We start from the raw sequence: 20,946 nt of genomic DNA on the forward strand, positions 1-20,946 counted from the left end.
ATATCAGTGATGTGGCAACACATTTTGAGTTTTAAAAAAGAAATTCTAAAGATTTTATAGTGGCTTTATTTAGTTGATACTTCGCCCTTCCTGCAAAGATGCCAGGGCAGCTAAAAATGTACATAAAAACAGTCCTATATACACAGGCAGCTCATGAATTGAGCAAGGGTGGAGAACCTCTGTCCATCATCCTGGAGTGAGGCACCCTCATATTCAGTCCAGAAGTCACCAACACATAAATACTATTAAAATCATAATTCTGAGATAACGACATAATACATGGTAGTAACACCAATGTAGCATTTATCTGTCCCGCAACTGTGCTCCTCTAGGTGTTTTGGACCTCCCAAAATTCCTAACACCTGAAGTCCAAAACATCTGGAGGAGCACAGTTTGAGAAACACTGTCCCAAAGGCTCACACAGATAGACATGTTTCCAGCTGGTGCCTAAATGACAACAGCAAGGTGTCAGGGAAGGACAACTAGATCTTCACCATGAGGGAGTGCCATTGTTTTGGATACCACCAATAAGAAAGTCCTGCTTTATGTGGTTGCCACATAGATTACATTCATTAAAGGCAGCACAAGCAGAGCAATTCCAGATAAGCTCAAATCCCAGGTTGGTCAGTACAGGAAAACTTCATTTACTTGTGTCGTCTGCCATGTAGGGCTTTATAACAAGTACTAAAACTCTTGAATTAGGCCCAGTTATTCACAGTCAATCAGCGTACTGATTTCAAAACTGCCCGAAGAAGTCTTCTTTTGATAAGACATGGTCAACAGGTTTTTGTACTATCAGCATTCTCCCAAACATCTTAAAACAGTCCAGCACAATTATTACAAAGAGTAATTACAAAGGCTGTAATACCATTTCAAACTTGCTAGCAAACAGCCTGCACACAGCTGTTATGAATATACACATTTCCTCTTTTTTTTCTTCTGAAAACAACCTAGAGCTGTTCACTTTCTGTACATGCATAGTGTAAACATGCCTAGTGGGCTCCTTGAAGGAAGACGGAGTTGAAATGTGTTATGTTCAGAAGCAAGTACTGTTATCCTCTACAACAGTGGTTCTCAACCTGTGGGTCCCCAGATGTTTTGGCCTTTAACACCCAGAAATCCTAACAGTTGGTAAACTGGCTTGGATTTCTGGGAGTTGTAGGCCGAAACACGTGGGGGGCCACAGGTAGAGAACCACTGCTCCAAAAGGACTTTGGTACAAACTAGTGAGTAATTTCATAAACTGAGCTAAATAACTTGTTGAAGTGCATAGCATTCTCAACAGGCACTGATAAAATACAAAATTATCTCCGTATAATAACAAATAAATAGAAGTTGCAGGACTTTGTTATATGACATTATAATAAATGACCCACTTTTGTTTTCTACTTCAACAAGTACTAGCAACAACATTCACACACTTTCCTGTGTCTTCATGCCAACAAGATTTCTCCTGAGTAAATGTAAATAGCACTCCTACCCCAACCTGTTTTTGCTTTGGCTAACTTTGTATTTAGTAGAGAAATATGACTAGCGATTCAGTGTGAAATGCAAATGTGTTGAGTCAGCTTAGCAAACAGGTTTAACAGAGACTGAGCCATCATGCAAACTTGGTCTACAAAAGTTGCCAGGCGGATCATTTAAATACATCATGGAAGTGACTCGTAGTTTGCGCAAAGTGGCAAAATTGTTGAAATAAAACAGACCCTTCCCCCAGACTGAGAGTGCAAGGCATGACCTACAACACAGAAAAGTACCACACAGTTGTACAATACACGACATAAAAGACGGTAAAACCCCAGCTTTAGTCATGCCCAGAGTAAGGGGCACTACCCAACTGTCCTCACTTGAACCACTTTCGCTTGCTTAGGAGGGTGTGGTGGTTTGCACCGAAGAACTGCTGCTCCGTACGAGACTCTGGGAAGAACCTTCTCTCAGGACGTCCATAGAACTGGTGTCAATGTCCAGGCTTTGAGAGGAGAGCTTCCTGTATCCTCCTGTGGAACTGACAGCTTCCAGCGTTTTGGAAGAACTACTAGAGCTGGCATTAGCATCTCTTATGACGACCTCCTGCAGGGTATCAAAGGTTAACGGAATAAAGTCTTCTTGGTCGGCAGTAAGAACAATCCAGGATAAACCTGATAAAGACATGAGATATAGAGAGTTTGTCAGAAATAAATATTATAATGATAAATATTAGGATGACAGTCCTGCCTAACATTCTATGCATGAAGTTCAGATACTATCCATTTCTGGGTTGCTATGAGTTTCTGGCCTGTATGGCCATGTTCCAGAAGCATTCTCTCCTGACATTTTGCTCACATCTATGCCAGGCATCCTCAGGTTATGAGGTCTGTTGGAAATTAGACAAGTGAGGTTTCTATATCTGTGGAATGTCTAGGGTGGGGGAAAGAACTCTTGTCTCCTAGAGGTATGTGTGAATGTTGCAATTTGCCACTTTGATTAGCATTTAATGCCCTTGCAGCTTCAAAGTTTGACTGCTTCTTGCAACTACAATGTCAGATTACACAGAGAAGCCATTGAAATCCACAAGCATGTGGACAATTTCAACAGAAAGGAGGAAACCATGAAAATGAACAAAACCTGGCTAACAGTATTTTAAAAAACCCAGAATCAAGCCAGTAAATAAAGAGCAGCACTCAAAAATAGGAATTCCGGACAAGAACCAATCAGGGCCAGCTAATCACCTCCCAACAAAGAATTCCTCCAGGCAGGAAGCAGCCAAGCTCTGAAGCTGCAAGGCTATTCAATGCTAATCAAGGTGACCAATTGCAACATTCATACTTGCCTCCAACAGACAGGAGTTCTTTCTAGAAACTAGGTAAGTGAGGTTTCAGTATCTGTGGAAAGTCCAGTATCTGTGGACTTTCCACAGATACTGAAACCTCACTTGCCTAGTTTCCAACAAACCTCACAACCTCTGAGGATGTCTGCCATAGATATGGGTGACACGTTAGGAGAGAATGCTTCTGGAACATGGCCATACAGCCCGGAAAACTCACAGCAACCCAGTGATTCCAGCTATGAAAGCCTTCGACAACACATTTTATCAATTTCCTTGATAATTCTTAAAATGAATTTTGCACACAGAAAACATTTGAAGCAGTCTTCCATAACCTGTCGCTTTTCAGGTGAGCAATTCCTACTGTCTTCAGCCAGTATAATGATTGGCTGGAATGATTGGCATTATAGATCAAAAGTGTGCTAGGCTTGAGAAGGCCAAATGGGTTTCTAAAAAACTTATGCTGAAGTCATTTCTAGACTGAAAGCTAAATTCCTGTGTCATCTCTCTGTCCCACATTGTGCACTTTCAGACCTAACACAGCTTTTAGACTACCGGAGTCATGCCCTCTCAATCGATGTAGTTGGTACAAACTAGTCATAAATGGCCATTACCACTCTAATGCATCTCAGGGCAGGAAAAAGAGAAATGCCAATACGCCAGTCAGTAATTGATGATGACTAATGACTGACAGCCTCTAGGCTAGTTTGGCTGAGGTCTGATGATCTGAGGCGCCAGCAGCAGTATGCCACAGAGGCTGGAGGCTGGCTGCCCAAAACTAAAACACCCCTTTACTGATTATGTCTGTATTTCTTTACTGAAATCTACATCTCATAAATGTTAGATTAAGCTGGGTTGTGAAAATCAAAACAGAAATACAATCACCTGAAAAACAAAATGTCCTATATTCTTTAATTTCGCAGTGTTCCCAAATGTTTGTCAAAAGTCTACTGGATTGTAGGAATAATATTATTGGTCACTTGAGCAAACTCCTGAGTTTTCACCTCTCAACCTCTCTGTAATCTCTCTTTGGAATTCTTGCCTCCATATAACATCTGCTGAAGGCCCTCAGTCCTTTAGTTCTATTCATTGCTAGTGGGAATTATTTTATTTTTTTCTCGTGGCAGGAGTGACTTGAGAAACTGCAAGTCACTTCTGATGTAAGAGAATTGGCCATCTGCAAGCACACTGCCCAGGGGACACCCGGATGATGTGATGTTTTAACATCCTTGTGGGGGCTTCTCTCATGTCCCCGCATGAGGAGCTGGAGCTGATAGAGGGAGCTCATCCACGCTCTCCCCTTTTTTTGAACCTGTGACCTGTCGGTCTTCAGTCCTGCTGGCATAGGAATTTAACCCACTGCGCCACCAGGGGCTCTATAGTGGGAACTATAAGCAAGTGGGAACTATAAGCAAGGTAGGAAGATGATTTGAATGTGGTCAATTGCACTTGCTTTCCTTTGCTCATTCACTTGGAGGGAGGGATGGGAGAGGAGATAGAAAGTGTGGATGGTGTGTGAGTTTCTGATGTGGACAAAGTGAATAGAACAGGGAGATGGAAGGGGAAGAGAGTCAGGGCAGGGGGATAGGATGGTATCAGAAGGAAGAGGAAGACAACAACCGCAGAAAAGGACACAACATCTGCACAGTAGCCTTGGTGGGTCAGGTCTTAAATGACTGAGTTAGTGGGGTTCTCCTTGCCTGTTGCATGCAAGCATACTTTAATAAAGTAGAATCAGGAAACTACTGTGCAAGTTTCTGGGGAGACGGAGGCAGCAAGACAGGGAGAGAGGAGGAGGAGGAGGAGGAGGAGAGAGCTGTCACATGTGAACACAAGACAAGACTTTTAAAATTTAGTCTACTCCAGTGGTTCTCAACCTGTGGGTCCCCAGGTGTTTTGGCCTATAACTCCCAGAAATCCCAGCCAGTTTACCAGCTGTTAGGATTTCTGGGAGTTGAAGGCCAAAACATCTGGGGTCCCACAGGCTGAGAACCACTGGTCTACACTCTCCAAAGCTGCTCACATAAGAGCAGTTGAAGCAGTGCCTTCTCACTGTATTTGCCCTCCTCCTGCTGACACTATCCTGTCTTCCCATCCAACTCTCTCTTCTTCCCCACTCTTCATCCCATTTCTTCTGCCTACCCTAGAGATCCCTTATGTGCCATCAACTAGTGGGGAGATTGTATTGCTTTCTGTAACAACAACAAAAACACTATATAGAGATTGTGTTGCCAAAATACACCAGATTCGGTCTGATCTTGGAAGCTAAGCAAGGTCACTCTGGGATAGTACTTCGCTGAGAGACTGCTAATAAATACCAGGTGCCTTAGGCTATATTTCAGGGGAACAGACATGCAAAACCAGCTCTGGAAAAGAAGACAAAGGTAGGTTTGAAGATTGCCATAAAGGGGATTTAGAAAAAGAAGAAAAAGCAAAAATATGGGTAGTTGCTGGTTAGTTATGTGATCCATATTGAGGGGTGTCAGGGATCATGGGGGTTGGGTTCACGGGTGTGGAGTTGGAGGGGTAAAAATATTAAGGTATAATAACTGTATAGCCAAATTTTATTTTTCACATGTTTAACGAGCACTGACTGTATACCATTTTGTAAACTTGCTTGCCCTTTTGTATCTTTTTTTCTGTTTCTTTTCTTTTTCTGTTTTTTTTAATTGTCTGCTTTGTTTTTTTTTGTGTACACTATAAAACAATAAAAATTGGTTAAAAATTAAAGAAAAACCAGCTCTGAGTATTCCATTCCTTCAAAAGCCCTTATGAAATTCAAGGAATCACCATAAAGTGACAAGCAACTTGAAGGCACATACAAACACATAGATTATATTGCTTTGCATAATAAAGACTTGATCTCGCTCAGTTTTCCACTGTCATTCACTTTTACTTGCAGAGAGTAATTATTTTGGTAGTGGCTTATCTTGGAATGCCCACATTTATTTCTGTCTGTTTGTTTCTCTCATTACTTTTGGAGTCTTTGCCCTTTTTGGGGGCATGTTAGTTAGAAACCATGCAAATAGGTTTGAGAGTGCATTTGGGGGTTGATGTAATAGATGCTGAAGTCACAGCACCACCTACAGTTTCCTAAATAATGTAAAAGCAGGAGGTCCTTTCTATGGCATTTCATAGAGGGATATGGGAGCTGATCTCTTAGCTGAAAGCTCACAGGTTTCCCAAGTACACTGCAGTTTAGCTTTCCAACAAGATCTCCCCCTCATTGTAAAGATAACAAATGGACAAGGAAGAAAGCTGTGTGTATTACCTGGAGCTTTGGAGAAAAGGGTGAGGTATAAATCTAAAATCCATACTCAAAGTCAGGGGTCCTCAAACTTTTTAAACAGAGGGCCAGGTCACAGTCCCTCAAACTGTTGGAGGGCAGGATTATAATTTGAAAAAATTCCTATGCACACTGCACATATCTTACTTGTAGTGCAAAAAACACTTTAAAACAATACAACAATTAAAATGAAGAACAATTTTAACAAATATAAACTTATTAGTATTTCAATGGGAAGTGTGGGCCTGCTTTTGGCTGATGAGATAGGATTGTTGTTGTTGTTGTGTCCTTTCAAGTCGTTTCAGGCTCAGGTTGACCCTGAGCGAGAGCTGGGTAAATGACCTTGGAGGGCTGTATCCGGCCTCTGGGCCTTAATTTGAGGACCCCTGCTCAAAGTGGCTCAAGGGGAATAGACAAAGACATAGGATCATCAGTACAGAATATAACAGTATCCGAAGGGAATCTTTCAGCTTTAGACAAGGCCCTGTCCCACAATCCCCGTGAGAAGCCCACAAGCAAGATATGAGGACAAGAGCGCCCTTCTGTTCCTATCTCCCAGCAACTGCATTTCAGAGACATGGTTTCTCTAGTACTGAAGGAAATAGATACCCAACCTGGTGTGTCATTAAGTATTTGAATTCTTTCTTAAAGGTGTCCAAATTGGCAGTCATTGCTACACTCTGTGATAGCAAGTTCCACAATTCAGCTATGCACTGGGTGAGCAAGGGAACTGAGCAACTTTTTCTAACCTTTCAGTCAAAAGAGGAGCCCCCAGTAGCGCAGTGGGTTAAACCCCTGTGCCAGCAAGACTGAAGATTGACAGGTCACAGGTTCGAATCAGGAGAGAGCGTGGATGAGCTCCCTCTATCAGCTCCAGCTCCTCAAGAGGGGACATGAGAGAAGCCTCCCACAAGGATGATAAAACATCAAATCATTTGGGCATCCCCTAGGCAACGTCCTTTCAGATGGCCAATTCTCTCACACCAGAAGCGACTTGCAGTTTCTCAAGTTGCTCCTGACACGACAAACAAACAAACAAAAAACCCAAAAGAGTTTAGTGACACCAGCTTATATGCTTAATAATCAGTCTTAAATGCTTGGTTCGTTGGTACTTTATACAGTGGGCCTGTAAACATTTGAAAACGCATACATTTCCAAACTACAGTATAAAACTATTCTTGGATTATAGAGGCAAGCAGCTGTTAGTAATCATTCAGTACTTCTCATATTTTACATCAACACTGTGGCTTCATGCATTACAAGTAATTTTAGGAACTGCCTGAGATGCAGTTCTTCCTAGCAGTGCCATTTACCGGTTATGTAACTCTATGTGGCAAACGACAGCATGAGAAGATTGCAGCTTACAACCTTTAATCTTTCTGCTTAACGCCTTATTTGAACTCAACTTAAGGCCAATACCAGGGAAGACTTTCAAAATATCTCAAGCGGTCATATGTAACACATTATACATACATCAAGAGGTCACACTAAAATTGTATTTGCAAGGTAAGCCTATGTTACACCTTGAAAGATCTGTTTTAATAATTCAACAATGTGGAATAAATCTGAAATTATCTTTTAATAGCAATAATGTTGCTGTACTATAGCAATAACAGTTAAATCAAGTGGTGGAACATTTTCTTAAATTATTCCAAACATTATTTGCAACTTCACACAAGTCGGCAACTAATAAATCATGTTTAAAACGTATAACCACTGAAGACTGACTGAATTTTGAATTTTCTACAACCTAATTCATTTGTACTGTATTTCTATGTACTGCTAACTTGCAAATACTGGCATTCGGTGATTTTTTTAAGGGATGGGAAAATAAAACCTGTTAGAATTATGGGGTTGCAAAACTAGCAGAAGCTACAGGCAGAGGCAACCGGGGGCAAGAATATAAAGTTGCCATATGGGAGATCTTGTAGGATGCCATTCTAAACAGTGAGTCTGTCCCGTCCCGCCATCCCGTCCCCGTCCCCATCCCCCCCCCCTCCACATACACACACTTTTCATTAGATCCATCCAACTTATTCAATCTTTTCTTCTCTGGGCTAAAAGTATCCAAACATTCAGCACAAAACTGTGCATAACCCATTTTGCCAACATGGCCTTCTTAAAATATCAGAACTGGATACTCCCGATGCCATCTGACCATGGCATTAAATACTAGAACTGTAACTTCCCGTGATTTGGAGTCGGTAAGTATAGCCCGTTCATTGTCGTGCTTCTATCCTATGGAATCCTGGAGTTTGCATATTAATTATGTTTAATACTGTTTTAATATTTGCATATTTTAAGTTGTAATGTTTTAAATTGTGAGCTGCTTTGAGTCTTTGTATGTACAGAAAGGGCAGGATATAAATAAACATTATTATTATTATTATTATTATTATTATTATTATTATTATTATTTAGGAAGGGCAATTCATTATCTTCAACCAGAGAATTCTAGAGCATCACCAAACCAGAAACCTCAGAATGCCATACAACGCAACCATAAAAATGTAAGTGCGACCTATCACGTGCAAATTGTCACTGAAGTAACTGAAGTAACAATTCAAATGATTGATGTAACCTAGATAAAAGCAAAGATTCTGGCATTCTCATATTATTTATTTATTTAGAATATTTGTACCCTGCCTTTCTCCACGTGCAGACTAAAGGTGGCTTACAACATAAAAACAAACAAATTTCAGCAGTTAAAATGTGTAAATAACGATAAAAACATGGTAAAAACATACATCAATTAGAACAATAAAGTTATAATCCATTATCTCCACCGGAGACACCTCAGCTATCTCATATCTTATAAACAAAAATGTAAAGAAACTACTTGGAAATGTCTTGCCTGGGTTTTGAAACAAATCAAACCCTCACACACATACCAAAATAAAAAAAGGGATTTTTAAAAACTGGCAAGTTGCCTTCTTTTGGATCAATTGTGCTTTCACTGGATATTGTTTTACTGGCAAACAAAACTTACCATGCTGCATTTCAATGAGAACCAGATTAAAAATCTGCTGAATGACACTTAAACGAAGTTTGCCATCGCAAAGAATAACTGCTCGTTTTTCAGGTGTGACAGTTCCAGAAGACTCTTTCTGTTAATTAAAAACAAACATTTTAGGACTAGTACATTCATGACAGTTTTCTTTCATTCTGTTGCCATACACACTTGATACTTTTTTTTACTACAACCTGAGCTCCACCAGCTGGGGCTTGTTGCAAAAGACACAGAGGAACTGCAAAAAATACCAAGGCTGAATGGGGGTTGAAGTCCTTTCAACCTCCAGTCACCCTAAGCCAGTGATCCTCAACCTGTGGGTCCCCAGGTGTTTTGGCCTATAACCCCCAGAAATCCCAGCTAGTTTACCAGCTGTTAGGATTTCTGGGAGCTGAAGGCCAAAACATCTGGGGACCCACAGGTTGGGACCCACAGGTTGAGAACCACTGTTCTAAGCTCTCCTCAATTCAACAATATGACTTATAGCAGAACCTACAGATAAGTTTTTAATCGCTACTAATTTAATTAACTGGAAATCCAAAATCCTGCTGATTCTTCTGTAAATCACTCAGATCAAAGCTGAGAAATAAAAATATGCCTTCTCTGTTGCTTCTTTGGCTCTTACCACAAAACTTGCTCTTACCACAAAACTTGCTTCCATGCCTCTTCCATGCTTCTGGGGAGGCCCTGCTCTCCATCCCGCCTGCTTCACAGGTGTGGCTGGCGGGGACGAGAGACAGGGCCTTTTCTGTGGTGGCCCCTCGGCTATGGAACGCCCTTCCCATGGAGGTTATATCAGCCCCCTCGCTAATGGCGTTTCGAAGAAGATTAAAAACTTGGATGTTTGAACGGGCATTTGGATCAACAGTGCAATGAATGTTATGATACAGGAATGGAAAAATGGACGACGAATTGGATCACGACTCTAGTTATGAGATGTATTGGGTTGTTATTGTTCTGTCAATATTGTATACCATGTTATTAGGGTTTTAAATTGTATATCACTGTTTGATTTTTATCCTAGTTGTAAACCACGTTGAGTCGCCTGTTAGGCTGAGAAACTGCGGTATACAAGTAAAGTAAAGTAAATAAATAAATAAATAAATTTCAATGCCACAGAAGTGAGGCACTTTTGCTTTAAAAGACCCTACAGAAAATGCAAACCTCGACTGTAAACAAAGGTACATTTTGGGAAGATAAACTTGTCTATAAAAATATGAAGAATGCATTCTACATCCCTTGTTTTAAAGCAAACTTGCAGGAGCGATATTACATTGAAATTCTGCAACTGTGACAGCAGTAGAAAGTATTTCACAGCCAGCAGGAAGTTTTGTGGAATCTAGCTGTACCACCACCATCAGAAGATCTCTCTGGTCTTGTTCAACCTTCTACTTGCCCCTTAAACAGATAAATGTAATCTGTAACTTAGAATCATAGAATCCTAGAGTTGGAAAAGACCTCATGGGCCGTCCAGTCCAACCCCCTGCCAAGCATGAAAATCGCATTCAAAGCACCCCTGAAAGATGACCATCCAGCCTCTGTTTAAAAGCCTCCAAAGAAGGAGCCTCCACCACAGTCTAAGGCAGAGAGGTCCACTGCTGAACAGCTTTCACAGTTAGGAAGTTCTTCCTAATGTTCAGGTGGAATCTCCTTTTCTGTAGTTTAAAACCATTGTTCTGTGTCCTAATCTCCAGGACAGCAGAAAACAAGGTTGTTCCCGCCTCCCTATGACTTCCCCTCACATATTTCTACATGGCCCTCATCATGTCTCCTCTCAGCCTTCTCTTCTGCAGGTTAAACATGCCCAACTCTTTAAGACACTCTTCATAGAGTTTGTTCTCCAGACCCTTGATCATTTGAGTCGCCTTCCTCTGGACACATTCCAGCTTGTCAACATCTCCCTTCAATTGTGGTGCCCTGAACTGGACACAATATTCTAGGTGTGGTCTGATCAAGGCAGAATAGAGGGGTAGCATGACTTCCCTGGATCTAGACGACTCCTATTTATGTAAGCCAAAATCCCATTGGCTTTTTTTAGCTGCTCCATGACATTGCTGGCTCATGTTTAACTTGTTGTCCATGAGAACTTTAAGATCTTTTTCACACGTACCACTATTGTGCCAGGTGTCCCCCATTCTGTATCTTTGCATTTTCATTTTTTCTGCCTCAGTGGAGGATCTTGCATTTGTCCCTCTTGAACTTCATTTTGTTATGTTTTCGCTCATCTCTCTAATCTACTAAGATCGTTTTGAGTTCTGCTCCTGTCTTCTGGAGTATTGGTTATCCCTCCCAATGTGGTGTCATCTGCAAACTTGATCATCATGTCCTCTAACCCTTCATCTAAGTCATTAATAAAATGTTGAACAGGACTGGGCCCAGGACAGAACCCTGGGGCACTCCATTCGTCACTTCTTTCCAGGATGAAGAGAAACTTGGGTGCAAGGAACTACTAGTCATTGCAAGAAACAATACATGGTGCAATAATCCCTTTAAAAAAGTCTGCTCTTCCTCTGAAGAGAAAAACCTGACAAAAATTGCCCCTTTTCTGGCCTGCCTTCAATTTCATCTTAACAAAAACAATTCTGAAAGGTAAGATTGGTAAGATAATATTATTATTATATTATGTGTACACTTATTAATGGCTGGCCCAAAGCAACCAAGTAAGTTTTGCAGCTGTGGAGATTTTGAACTTGGGTTTCTAGTTTAAAGTCTGCCATGATAACTAGTGTATTAGCTCTCAATCTGTACTTCAAAAACTCCTGAAAGGTTGATAACTTTTCTAGACCACTGCTTCTTAAACTATCTGTTCCAACCCTAAATTGAGGCCCCTGAGTTCAATGTTAGGGTCACACAAAAAAATTGGCGACGATAAATGGTTTCTGAACACAAATCCGTTAGCAGCAGCATGCAGGATTCACAGCAGACCTCCACTGTACTCTATAAAAAGGAAAACCAGCCTGTTTAGCAAGCTGTGCAAATGCTGATATCTTTTCAGTAAATGTTCAATACTGATATGCCTGGGGGCACATAAATATTTCTCAGGTGGAAAGGGGTCACAAGTGAAAAAGGGTTGAAAAGCCCTGTTCTAGACTACGTTTGAGTATCTTGTCACACCGGCAGCCCTTTATTTTCCATGCATCAGGATTCAAAGCCCCCAAGGGCAGTACTGCTTCCACTGTATCAATTCTGCCCCTTTGACCTTTCTGTAGGAACAGCCCTGAACAGCTAAATAGCCGCAGGGAAGTCATTTCTCACTTTTCAGTGATTTTGAGCCATACCAAAGATTTTTTTTAAAGGTGCATTTTGATCTAAAGGAAGAATAACCATATTTTGAACATTGCTAGTGAGCGGAATATTTATAAATATTATTTATTTATTATTTATTTATTTCATTTATATGCTGCTTTTCTCACCTCTGAGGGGACTCAAAGTGGTTCACAGCAAGGTAAATGGCAAAATTCAATGCCTCACATAAAATGTAAAAAAAAATCACATATCTAAAATATGGTATAACTATAGATTTAAAAAACGGGGTGAGCTACCATTGTTAGCTCCAGCTTCTGCCAACCTAGCCGTGAGTAGATCAATAGGTACTGTTTCTGCTGGAAGGTAATGGTGCTCCATGCAGTCATGTCAGCTACATGACCTTAGAGGTGTCTACAGACAACGCCAACTCTTTGGCTTAGAAATGGAGATGAGCACCACGTCCCAGAGTCAGATTCAACTGGACTTAATCGCAGGGGAAACCTTTACCTTTATAGATTAAAAACCAATACAATATAAAACATAGAACATGTTGGATTTTGGCCTGCATCAATAGGAGCATAGTGTCTAGATCTAGGGAAGTAATGCTACCCCTCTATTCTGCTTTGGTTAGATCACACCTGGAATATTGTGTCCAATTCTGGGCACCACAATTCAAGAGAGATATTGACAAGCTGGAATACGTCCAGAGGAGGGCGACTAAAATGATCAAGGGTCTGGAGAACAAGTCCTATGAGGAGCGGTTTAGGAGCTGGGCATGTTTAGCCTGAAGAAGAGAAGGCTGAGAGGAGATATGATAGCCATGTATAAATATGTGAGAGGAAGCCACAGGGAGGAGGGAGGGAGCTTGTTTTCTGCTTCCCTGGAGACTAGGACGCGGAACAATGGCTTCAAACTACAAGAGAGGAGATTCCATCTGAACATGAAGAAGAACTTCCTGACTGTGAGAGCCGTTCAGCAGTGGAACTCTCTGCCCCGGAGTGTGGTGGAGGCTCCTTCTTTGGGAGTTTTTAAACAGAGGTTGGATGGCCATCTGTCAGAGGTGATTTGAATGCAATATTCCTGCTTCTTGGCAGGGGGTTGGACTGGATGGCCCATGAGGTCTCTTCCAACTCTTTGATTCTATAACATTGGACATTACACCAATTCTGAGGTTATCATTTCATTATATTAAATACATATACCTTTCATTTGAACATTACCTGGTAAATGATGTTAACAAAAGAGGGTTCACGAGAAGATGGGTATCGTGGAACAGTTCTTTTTCCAGACTTCAGAAGTTCTGTTACTTCAAAAAGCTGGTGCTGCAATTCTGCAAAGCTGCTGCACAGTCTTTCCAGATTTTTAGAGATGTAACTAGCTTCCTTGTCGCTTCGCAGTAAGTTCGTTTTGGAGGCATTTGAGATTTCATGAGGACTGTGGAGTGGTTTGTTTTGTGAAATGGGTACATTGTACACTTCCGAAGAGGATTCAGGTCCTTGAAGAGCCAGCGAACGATTGGTTGGCTCCATATCTAAAGCCTCCAGGGCCTGCGGGAAATCCTTCGGAAGCTTCTTGTCCTTGGAGTCAATCCTATTCATTGACAGGCTCTGATCAGTTGCAGTGCTTTTTATTTCTTCAATGAGTTTTCTTCTGTTTTTAGGAGATTGAAGGACATTGCAACCTGGAAGCAGCAAACCATCTTTCAGGGGATGAGTGTCTGAACTTTGTGTTTCAATTGTCTCTTTCTTCACAGGTATGTTTGTGAAGCAAACCTGGGTAACACCTGAAAGTGCAGAAGAACTCTCTTTGCCTACAACCTCTTTGATCATCAAGCGGAGAATGTACTTGTCTGAGCGTGAGGACGGAAGAAAAGCCGGGTCTGTTAACTTCTGTTTTCCAACCAATATTAGCAAGAGCTTATCTGTGAGGAAACATAATCCCTTAGGCCTCTCACTTTTCTCCAGCTGAATCTGTTGAATGTTGGGCAAATGAGAAGAGGTTAAAGAGTAGACTAAAATTAGATTACAAGTGTTGGAGGCGACAGCGACAGTCTGAGCTTTTGAGTCAAAAGTCATTATATCCGGCACAAGGATACCCGGGATGCTGACCTTTTTGGTAGCTGTCACTTTTCTTTCAAATGTTACCAAGATCAGGTGTGAGGCATCTTGGCCACTTCCAGTGAGGTAATCCTTGGGTTTTAGATTAATAAGAGGACTATTATCAGACCGGTGTTTGTTTGAGGAGAGATGGGTCAGATCCACAGGAGAAGATGCCGAAGTCACAAGTGACCCAGGTTTTTCTTGGTCTGGGATCTTTTTTCCAACATCTACGGAGTGCTCTTCTTCACAGCTCAGTGAGGTAGTCTGGGATGGAACTGAGTTTCCCACAACCTCAGCTGGGATCTCAAAAGAAATTCCAGCATTTAAAGTACATATTTTATCTAACGGAAGTTCAGTAGCCACAGCTACTTGGGAATTCAAGGTAGCTTCAATGGCACAGATGTAGCCTCCCACATCAAATATCGGGCAAAAAGAGCAGGCATTCAACATTTTCTGATCATCATCCCAGACATAGGAATGGAGGGCACTGCCTATCCCCACCACCAAGCGGTTGCCTTCCTCAGTCCAACAAGCACAGTGGATGAGACCAGTGCCTTTAATATCCGCTTTGATCCTGGAACTGTTGACCCGAATCGAGTGCAGGACTGAAGTGTCTCGTGTCGTTAACACAGCCAAGATTTCTTTGCTTGGATGCCACACACACCCCTGTGGGAGTATCGGGAACAACTCACTAATTTCACTGATTTGATAAACCATCAGTTTGTTCCTCTCTGAAACACTGTAACAGAGTTGCCACATAGTGATATGCTTCTTATGCTGAATAGCAAGGAGTGCAGGGAGATCTGCACCACAAGACGGGCCCCAGTGAAGCCCATGAACATGTTCAAACTGACCAACGACATTGGAGTTGCCAAACTGGGGCTCTCCATTATGGAGGTATAAAGATGTCAGGATCACTTGCTTTCCATCTGTCCAGGCAATTCCATGCACTGGGTGAATGGCCTGATATAAGGCGTTGAGGCCTGTTCGCAGCAATTTTCCTTTCCCCAGCTCCATGGTTAATCTCTAGTGGAATGCATCTGTAAAGAAAACAAATATGGTTCAACATTTCTTCTCTCCCTCCCCATTAATTTGCTCTTTTACCATAAACTGTTGCAAAACACAAAGCAAAGAGAAATGAAGCATCAAAGAAATGCGTGAAGCACATACAGCCTTCTGTTGTCTCTCCTGTTGCAAATTGCCTGAATTGCTGACTACAACTGGAAAGAAAATACTGAGCTAAATGGATTGTTGTCTTCATCCAACATGGCTCCTCTTATAGTCTTCTGTTACATACTTCCTTTTGAAGTTTTACATTGGTGATTAATAAGCACCGGCTATGTAAGAATCAGCTAATGAGATGAAACTGCATACGATACTATTCGCTGTGCTCTAGAAACTGCATACTGTCCATACTTATATGAACAGTAAAACAAATCCAAAGTTGGTCCACCATTATAGAATACCTATCCAATGAATTTAGAGTATTAGTTAAAAGATGCATAGTTCTTTTTTCTAGAAACTAGGAAAATGTCACACTAAAAACACTGCTACAGTGTTATGAGGTATTCTCTTGCTCTTTACTCAACATTATCTGTTATTCTGCAGTGGTCTTCTACTAGCTGCCATTAGTTCTGGGTCCTCCGGTGTAACTGCATCCAATGGAAGTTGGTCATACACTTGTGCCGGAGGACACAGAAATTCCTAGAGATAAAAAAAAATAAAGCAATTTCTTTATTCACAGATATTTTCACGTTCACTGTGCCCCTAACCCCAACAAATATGGAGAACTGGCTGTAAATATATAGTTAGCAGCATACAGTAGTTAAAACCACAATTAAATAACATACATAGTGACTTTCCTGTCTGTGGCTTGGCACATGTCCCTGAATAATGCACCTGGGGTTCTCTATCAGAGAAATGCTCTTCTTGTCATTCTCAGCTTGACCGATCTGTGAAATGGGTTAATATTTTCTAGACTGCTCTACAAATGTAGAATTTAGTGAAAATATACGATTCAGCAAGGGTATATTGAGTGTATTGTAGAATGAATGCATTCTGACATCACTTGAACAACCATGGTTCAATGTTACGTCATCCTGGGAGTTGTAGTATTCCAAGGTCTTCAGCCTTCTCTGCTCAAGAGGGCTAGTGACTCCCCAAACTGCAACTCTCATGCTTCCCTAGCATTACACCATGGCGGTGGTATCAGACTACATTTATTCTACAATATGGATGCACCATGAGTACTTCACCTGCATGGGAAATTTTTGACAGAAAACGTGGCTTGAAACTCTTTCAATACAAATTAACATAAACCAGCCTGGACAATAACTCACATATGTATGATAACTGGCATGCTACCTGCGATGAGTTGGGCCAATGCATCCAGTCATTATCAGTTGCACTGTACCTATCTTCCAAAATCAACATAGAATGACTTGAAAATAAAACGACGGATATCCATGGAGAACATGAAATATATCATGACGATTATTAACAATTAGAAATCAATCTATCTGTCAGATGCAGCACAACTAAGGCCCTTCCACACAGTTCTGTAAAATCCACACTGAACTGGATTATATGGCAGTGTGGACTCAGATAACCAAGTTCAAAGCAGATATTGTGGATTATCAGCCTTGATATTCTGGATTATATGACTGTGTGGAAAGGCCCTAAGAGGGGTGCCTCTCTCTTAAGTGCCGCAAGTATGCATGTAACTGACACCTAGCCTGCACCTGAACTCACCTGTTCAAGTTACCTGTTGTATATGTACTTTTGGTGTCCATTCTAGTTTAGATTGCATTCTGTGAATCTGCGCATCCCAATTAGATTACTGCAATGGGCTCTATGCAGGGCTGTCTTCGATGGTCTATTGGAAACTGGGTAAGTGAGATTTCTATACCTGTGGAATGTCCAGTTTCCAACAACCTCTGAGGATGCCTGACATAGATGAAGGTGAAATGTCAGGATAGAATGCTTTTGGAACATGGCTATACTGCCCAAAAACACACACAGAAACTCAGTGATTCCAGCCATGAAAGCCTTTGACAACACATTGAACCATGGACCTGTCTACACGAGGTCAATAACCTATGATGCTCAAGACATTCAAGCTATAGTATGTTGTCCTCCTTAGTTGGTTGCATTTTATGGCATCAAATACTGCCATTATATGTTTTTGGCCACCCTGAGTCCCCATTGGGGAGATAGGGTGGGGTACAAATAAAGTTTATTATTGTTGTTGTCGCGTTGTCCGAAGGCTTTCATGGCCGGAATCACTGGGTTGCTGTAAGTTTATTGGGCAGTATGGCCATGTTCCAGAAGCATTTTCTCCTGATGTTTCACCGGCATCTATGTCAGGCATTCTCAGAGGTTGTGAGGTATTATTATTATTATTATTATTATTATTATTATTATTATAGTTGTTCTGTATTGGTTTTGGAAGACAGGAACTTGTACCACAAACATGGCCTGCAACAAAGAACTAGTGGGATCACAAGCCTGAAAAAGTTACAGAAAATGAACACATCAATCTCCTGTGGGACTTCCGAATTCAGACTGAGTGAGTTTTGGAGTACAATATCCCTGACCTCATGATCGTGTTAAAAAACAGTGTGGATCATCAATGCTGCAATCTCAGATGACAGCAGGATTGAAGAGAAACAACTGGAAAAGCTGACACGATATGAGGATTTAAAGATTGAACTGCAAAGACTCTGGCACAAGGCAGTCAAGATGGTCCCAGTGGTGATCAGCACACTGGGTGCAGTGCCTAAAGACCTTGGCCTGCACTTAAACACAATCAGCACTGACAAGATTACAATCTGCCAGCAGCAGAAGACCACCTTACTGGGATTTGCACACATTATTGCCAGTACACCACACAGTCCTAGGCACTTGGGAAGTGTCCAACATGTGATCCAATATAACAGCCAGCAGAGTGATCTTGTCTGCTGTGGACTCATCTTGTTGTGTTTCTAATACTAATACTAATAATAAATATTATTTCCTCTATGGCTGCAACTACAGTATAGAATTAATGCAGTTTGACATCCCTTTGTCTGTCATGGCTCCATGCTGTGAAGTAATGGGAGTTGTAGTTTGGTGAGGCACTAGCTTCCTTTGGCAGGCAAAGACAATGTAAAGCTACAGCTCCCAGGATCCCATAGCACTGAGAAGTCAAAGTGGTGTCAAACTGCATTAATTTGACAGTACAGATGCAGGGGCATTGGTGCTGTTCCAATTCTTCCACCTGAATGCCCACTGATGCCAGCCAGTGCGGCCTGCATTGCTATTCCCAAACCCCTGGGTCCCAAAGGAGGTTGGACTACACCTCCCATCCTCCCCAGCCCTCAGGGATGGTGGCAGCTGTGGTGGCCAAGCTCAAGGAGAGAGGCCAGTGGGCTTGGCATTGGCACGTCCTTTCCCCCTCAGCAGGAGAAGAAGAGCCCCGCCTGTATTCGCTTCCTCAACCATTTTGTCCCCCTTCGCTTCCCGTTACCTCTGTGTGGGCTCTCCCTGCGCCCGCCCGGCGCTCAATTCATTCCCGGCCAAGAAGGAGGAGGAGGAGGAGGATGCGAGGAAAAGGAAGCCGCGCCGCCGCTTCCATTGGGCACCATGCCTTACCCTGACCTGCCACCAGGGGCGCTCCTCTTTGCGGAGGAGGCCACGAAAGGGGGCGGGGTCCTCCGAGCGTCACTTTCCCGGCTTAGGCGATGTCGTCACCGGCGGTCCTGGCTGCCCATTGGCCTGCGGGTGACCTAACAAACGCCCCCTTGCGACAAAAACAAAACAAAAGCGGCCTGCACGCCTACAGGCGGGCTCCCACAATGCAGTGGGGCACCAAACAGCCTTGCGCGTGTGGGAGTGCACGAGGGAGGGAGGGGAGGAGGGCGCGTGCGGGCATGCGCGTGCGGGCATGCGCGCGCGCCGTGACGGAGGCGTCAGAAGCTCAGTGGGCAGGGCTAAGGACGGGCCTCCCCTTTCATACAGCTGAATAAAATCCCACGTTATCTGCTTTGAATTGGGATATATGGCAGTGTGGACTCAGATCACATAGCCCTCTATCCCAGAATACCAAGGCAGAAAATCCCACAATATCTGCTTTGAACTGGGATATATGGCAGTGTGGACTCAGATCACATGGCCCTATGTCCCAGAATACCAAGGCAGAAAATTCCACAATATCTGCTTTGAACTGGGTTATCTTAGGGCCCTTCCACACAGCTGTGTAAAAACCACATTGAATCAGATTGTATGGCAGTGTAGACTCAGATAACCCAGTTCAACCCAGGTATTGTTGATCTTCTGGGTTAGATGGCTGTGTGGAAGGGCCCACAGTCCACACTGCCATATAAGATCTTCTGGGGAGGCCCTGCTCACAAGTGAGGTTGGCGGGGACGAGGAGCAGGGCCTTCTCGGTGGTGGCCCCCCACCTATGGAATTCACTCCCTGGGGAAATTAGATCAGCAACATCACTCCTTTCCTTTAGGAAAAAACTGAAAACATGGATTTGGGACCAGGCATTCGGACAATCGGGCAGATAAAGAAAGGACTTTGACAGTGGTCAGGAAATGACTAATGGAATGGAACTCTGAAAGACGAAACGCTGAGCATGAGAGTAGTTTGTATGATGTGTTATATACTGATTGTTTTGATTGTTTTAACTGTGATAATTGTTTTAACTATGTTTTGTACATTATGTTTAATTTGTATAGGCATCGAATTGTGCCTTTTTGTAAGCCGCCCTGAGTCCCCTCTCGGGGGTTGAGAAGGGCGGGGTAAAAGTAGCCGAAATAAATAAAATTAAATTAAATAATCCAGTTCAATGTAGATTTTATATAGCTGTGTGGGAGTGACCTTTGTGGCTCTTGCACCTTCTCTCTTTCTCTTTTCTTCCTTGGCTTTACCTCACACACAACCCTTCTTTCTTCTCTTACTTCCTTCCTCCTCACATCTTTTTCTTCCTTCCATCTTTCCTTTGCCCCTCTCTCCTCCTCCCCTTGCTTCTCTTCCTCTCTCCCTCATACACATGTCACCTATCAACAGCCAATCTACTTCTTTCCCTTTCTTTTCCAGTGACATCACAGAGGGCCACTTCACCTAGCCACAGCCGCTCCTCTTTATTTATTTATTTACAACATTTATATGCCCCCCTTCTTACAAGTCATATGTACATAGAACATACTACATTATTAACATAGTACTAATGCATCATTCATAATATAAGTATTATGTAATATTATACTGTTGCTGGGGGAGGGGCTCTGATGTCACCTGAGACAAGATGGAACTGTCTTCCTGGCTCCCCTTCTTTGGTCTGGCTCCTTTTTTCCCCCTCTGTTCTGGGTCCAAAAGAGGTGGGGGGGGGGGGGCGTTTAGACTAATCCCTTCGATTTAAGTTGGATCATGAAGGGTCTGTGTGCCAAGTTTGGTCCAGAATGTCTAAAGGAGAATAACCAAGATCATCAAGTTTGGAAGCTAAAGCCTTTTGAGG

At 42.3% G+C, this 20,946-nt stretch overlaps 1 protein-coding gene across 1 annotated transcript; it reads right to left on the minus strand.

Moving 5' to 3' along the window:
* Positions 1–43: 43 nt before the first annotated feature.
* LOC132782258 (WD repeat and coiled-coil-containing protein-like) lies at positions 44–19,122 on the minus strand. Its single transcript, XM_060786925.2, has 4 exons — positions 18,952–19,122; positions 13,566–15,484; positions 9,079–9,196; positions 44–2,138 (listed from the first exon to the last, which is right to left on the minus strand). The coding sequence occupies exons 2-4, from the start codon at positions 15,459–15,461 to the stop codon at positions 1,867–1,869; spliced, it is 2,286 nt and encodes a 761-aa protein (XP_060642908.2). The 5' UTR covers positions 15,462–15,484; positions 18,952–19,122; the 3' UTR covers positions 44–1,866.
* Between the last annotated feature and the right edge of the window lie 1,824 nt (positions 19,123–20,946).

Source organism: Anolis sagrei, chromosome 1 (assembly GCF_037176765.1).
Source record: "Anolis sagrei isolate rAnoSag1 chromosome 1, rAnoSag1.mat, whole genome shotgun sequence".
NCBI lineage: Eukaryota > Metazoa > Chordata > Lepidosauria > Squamata > Dactyloidae > Anolis > Anolis sagrei.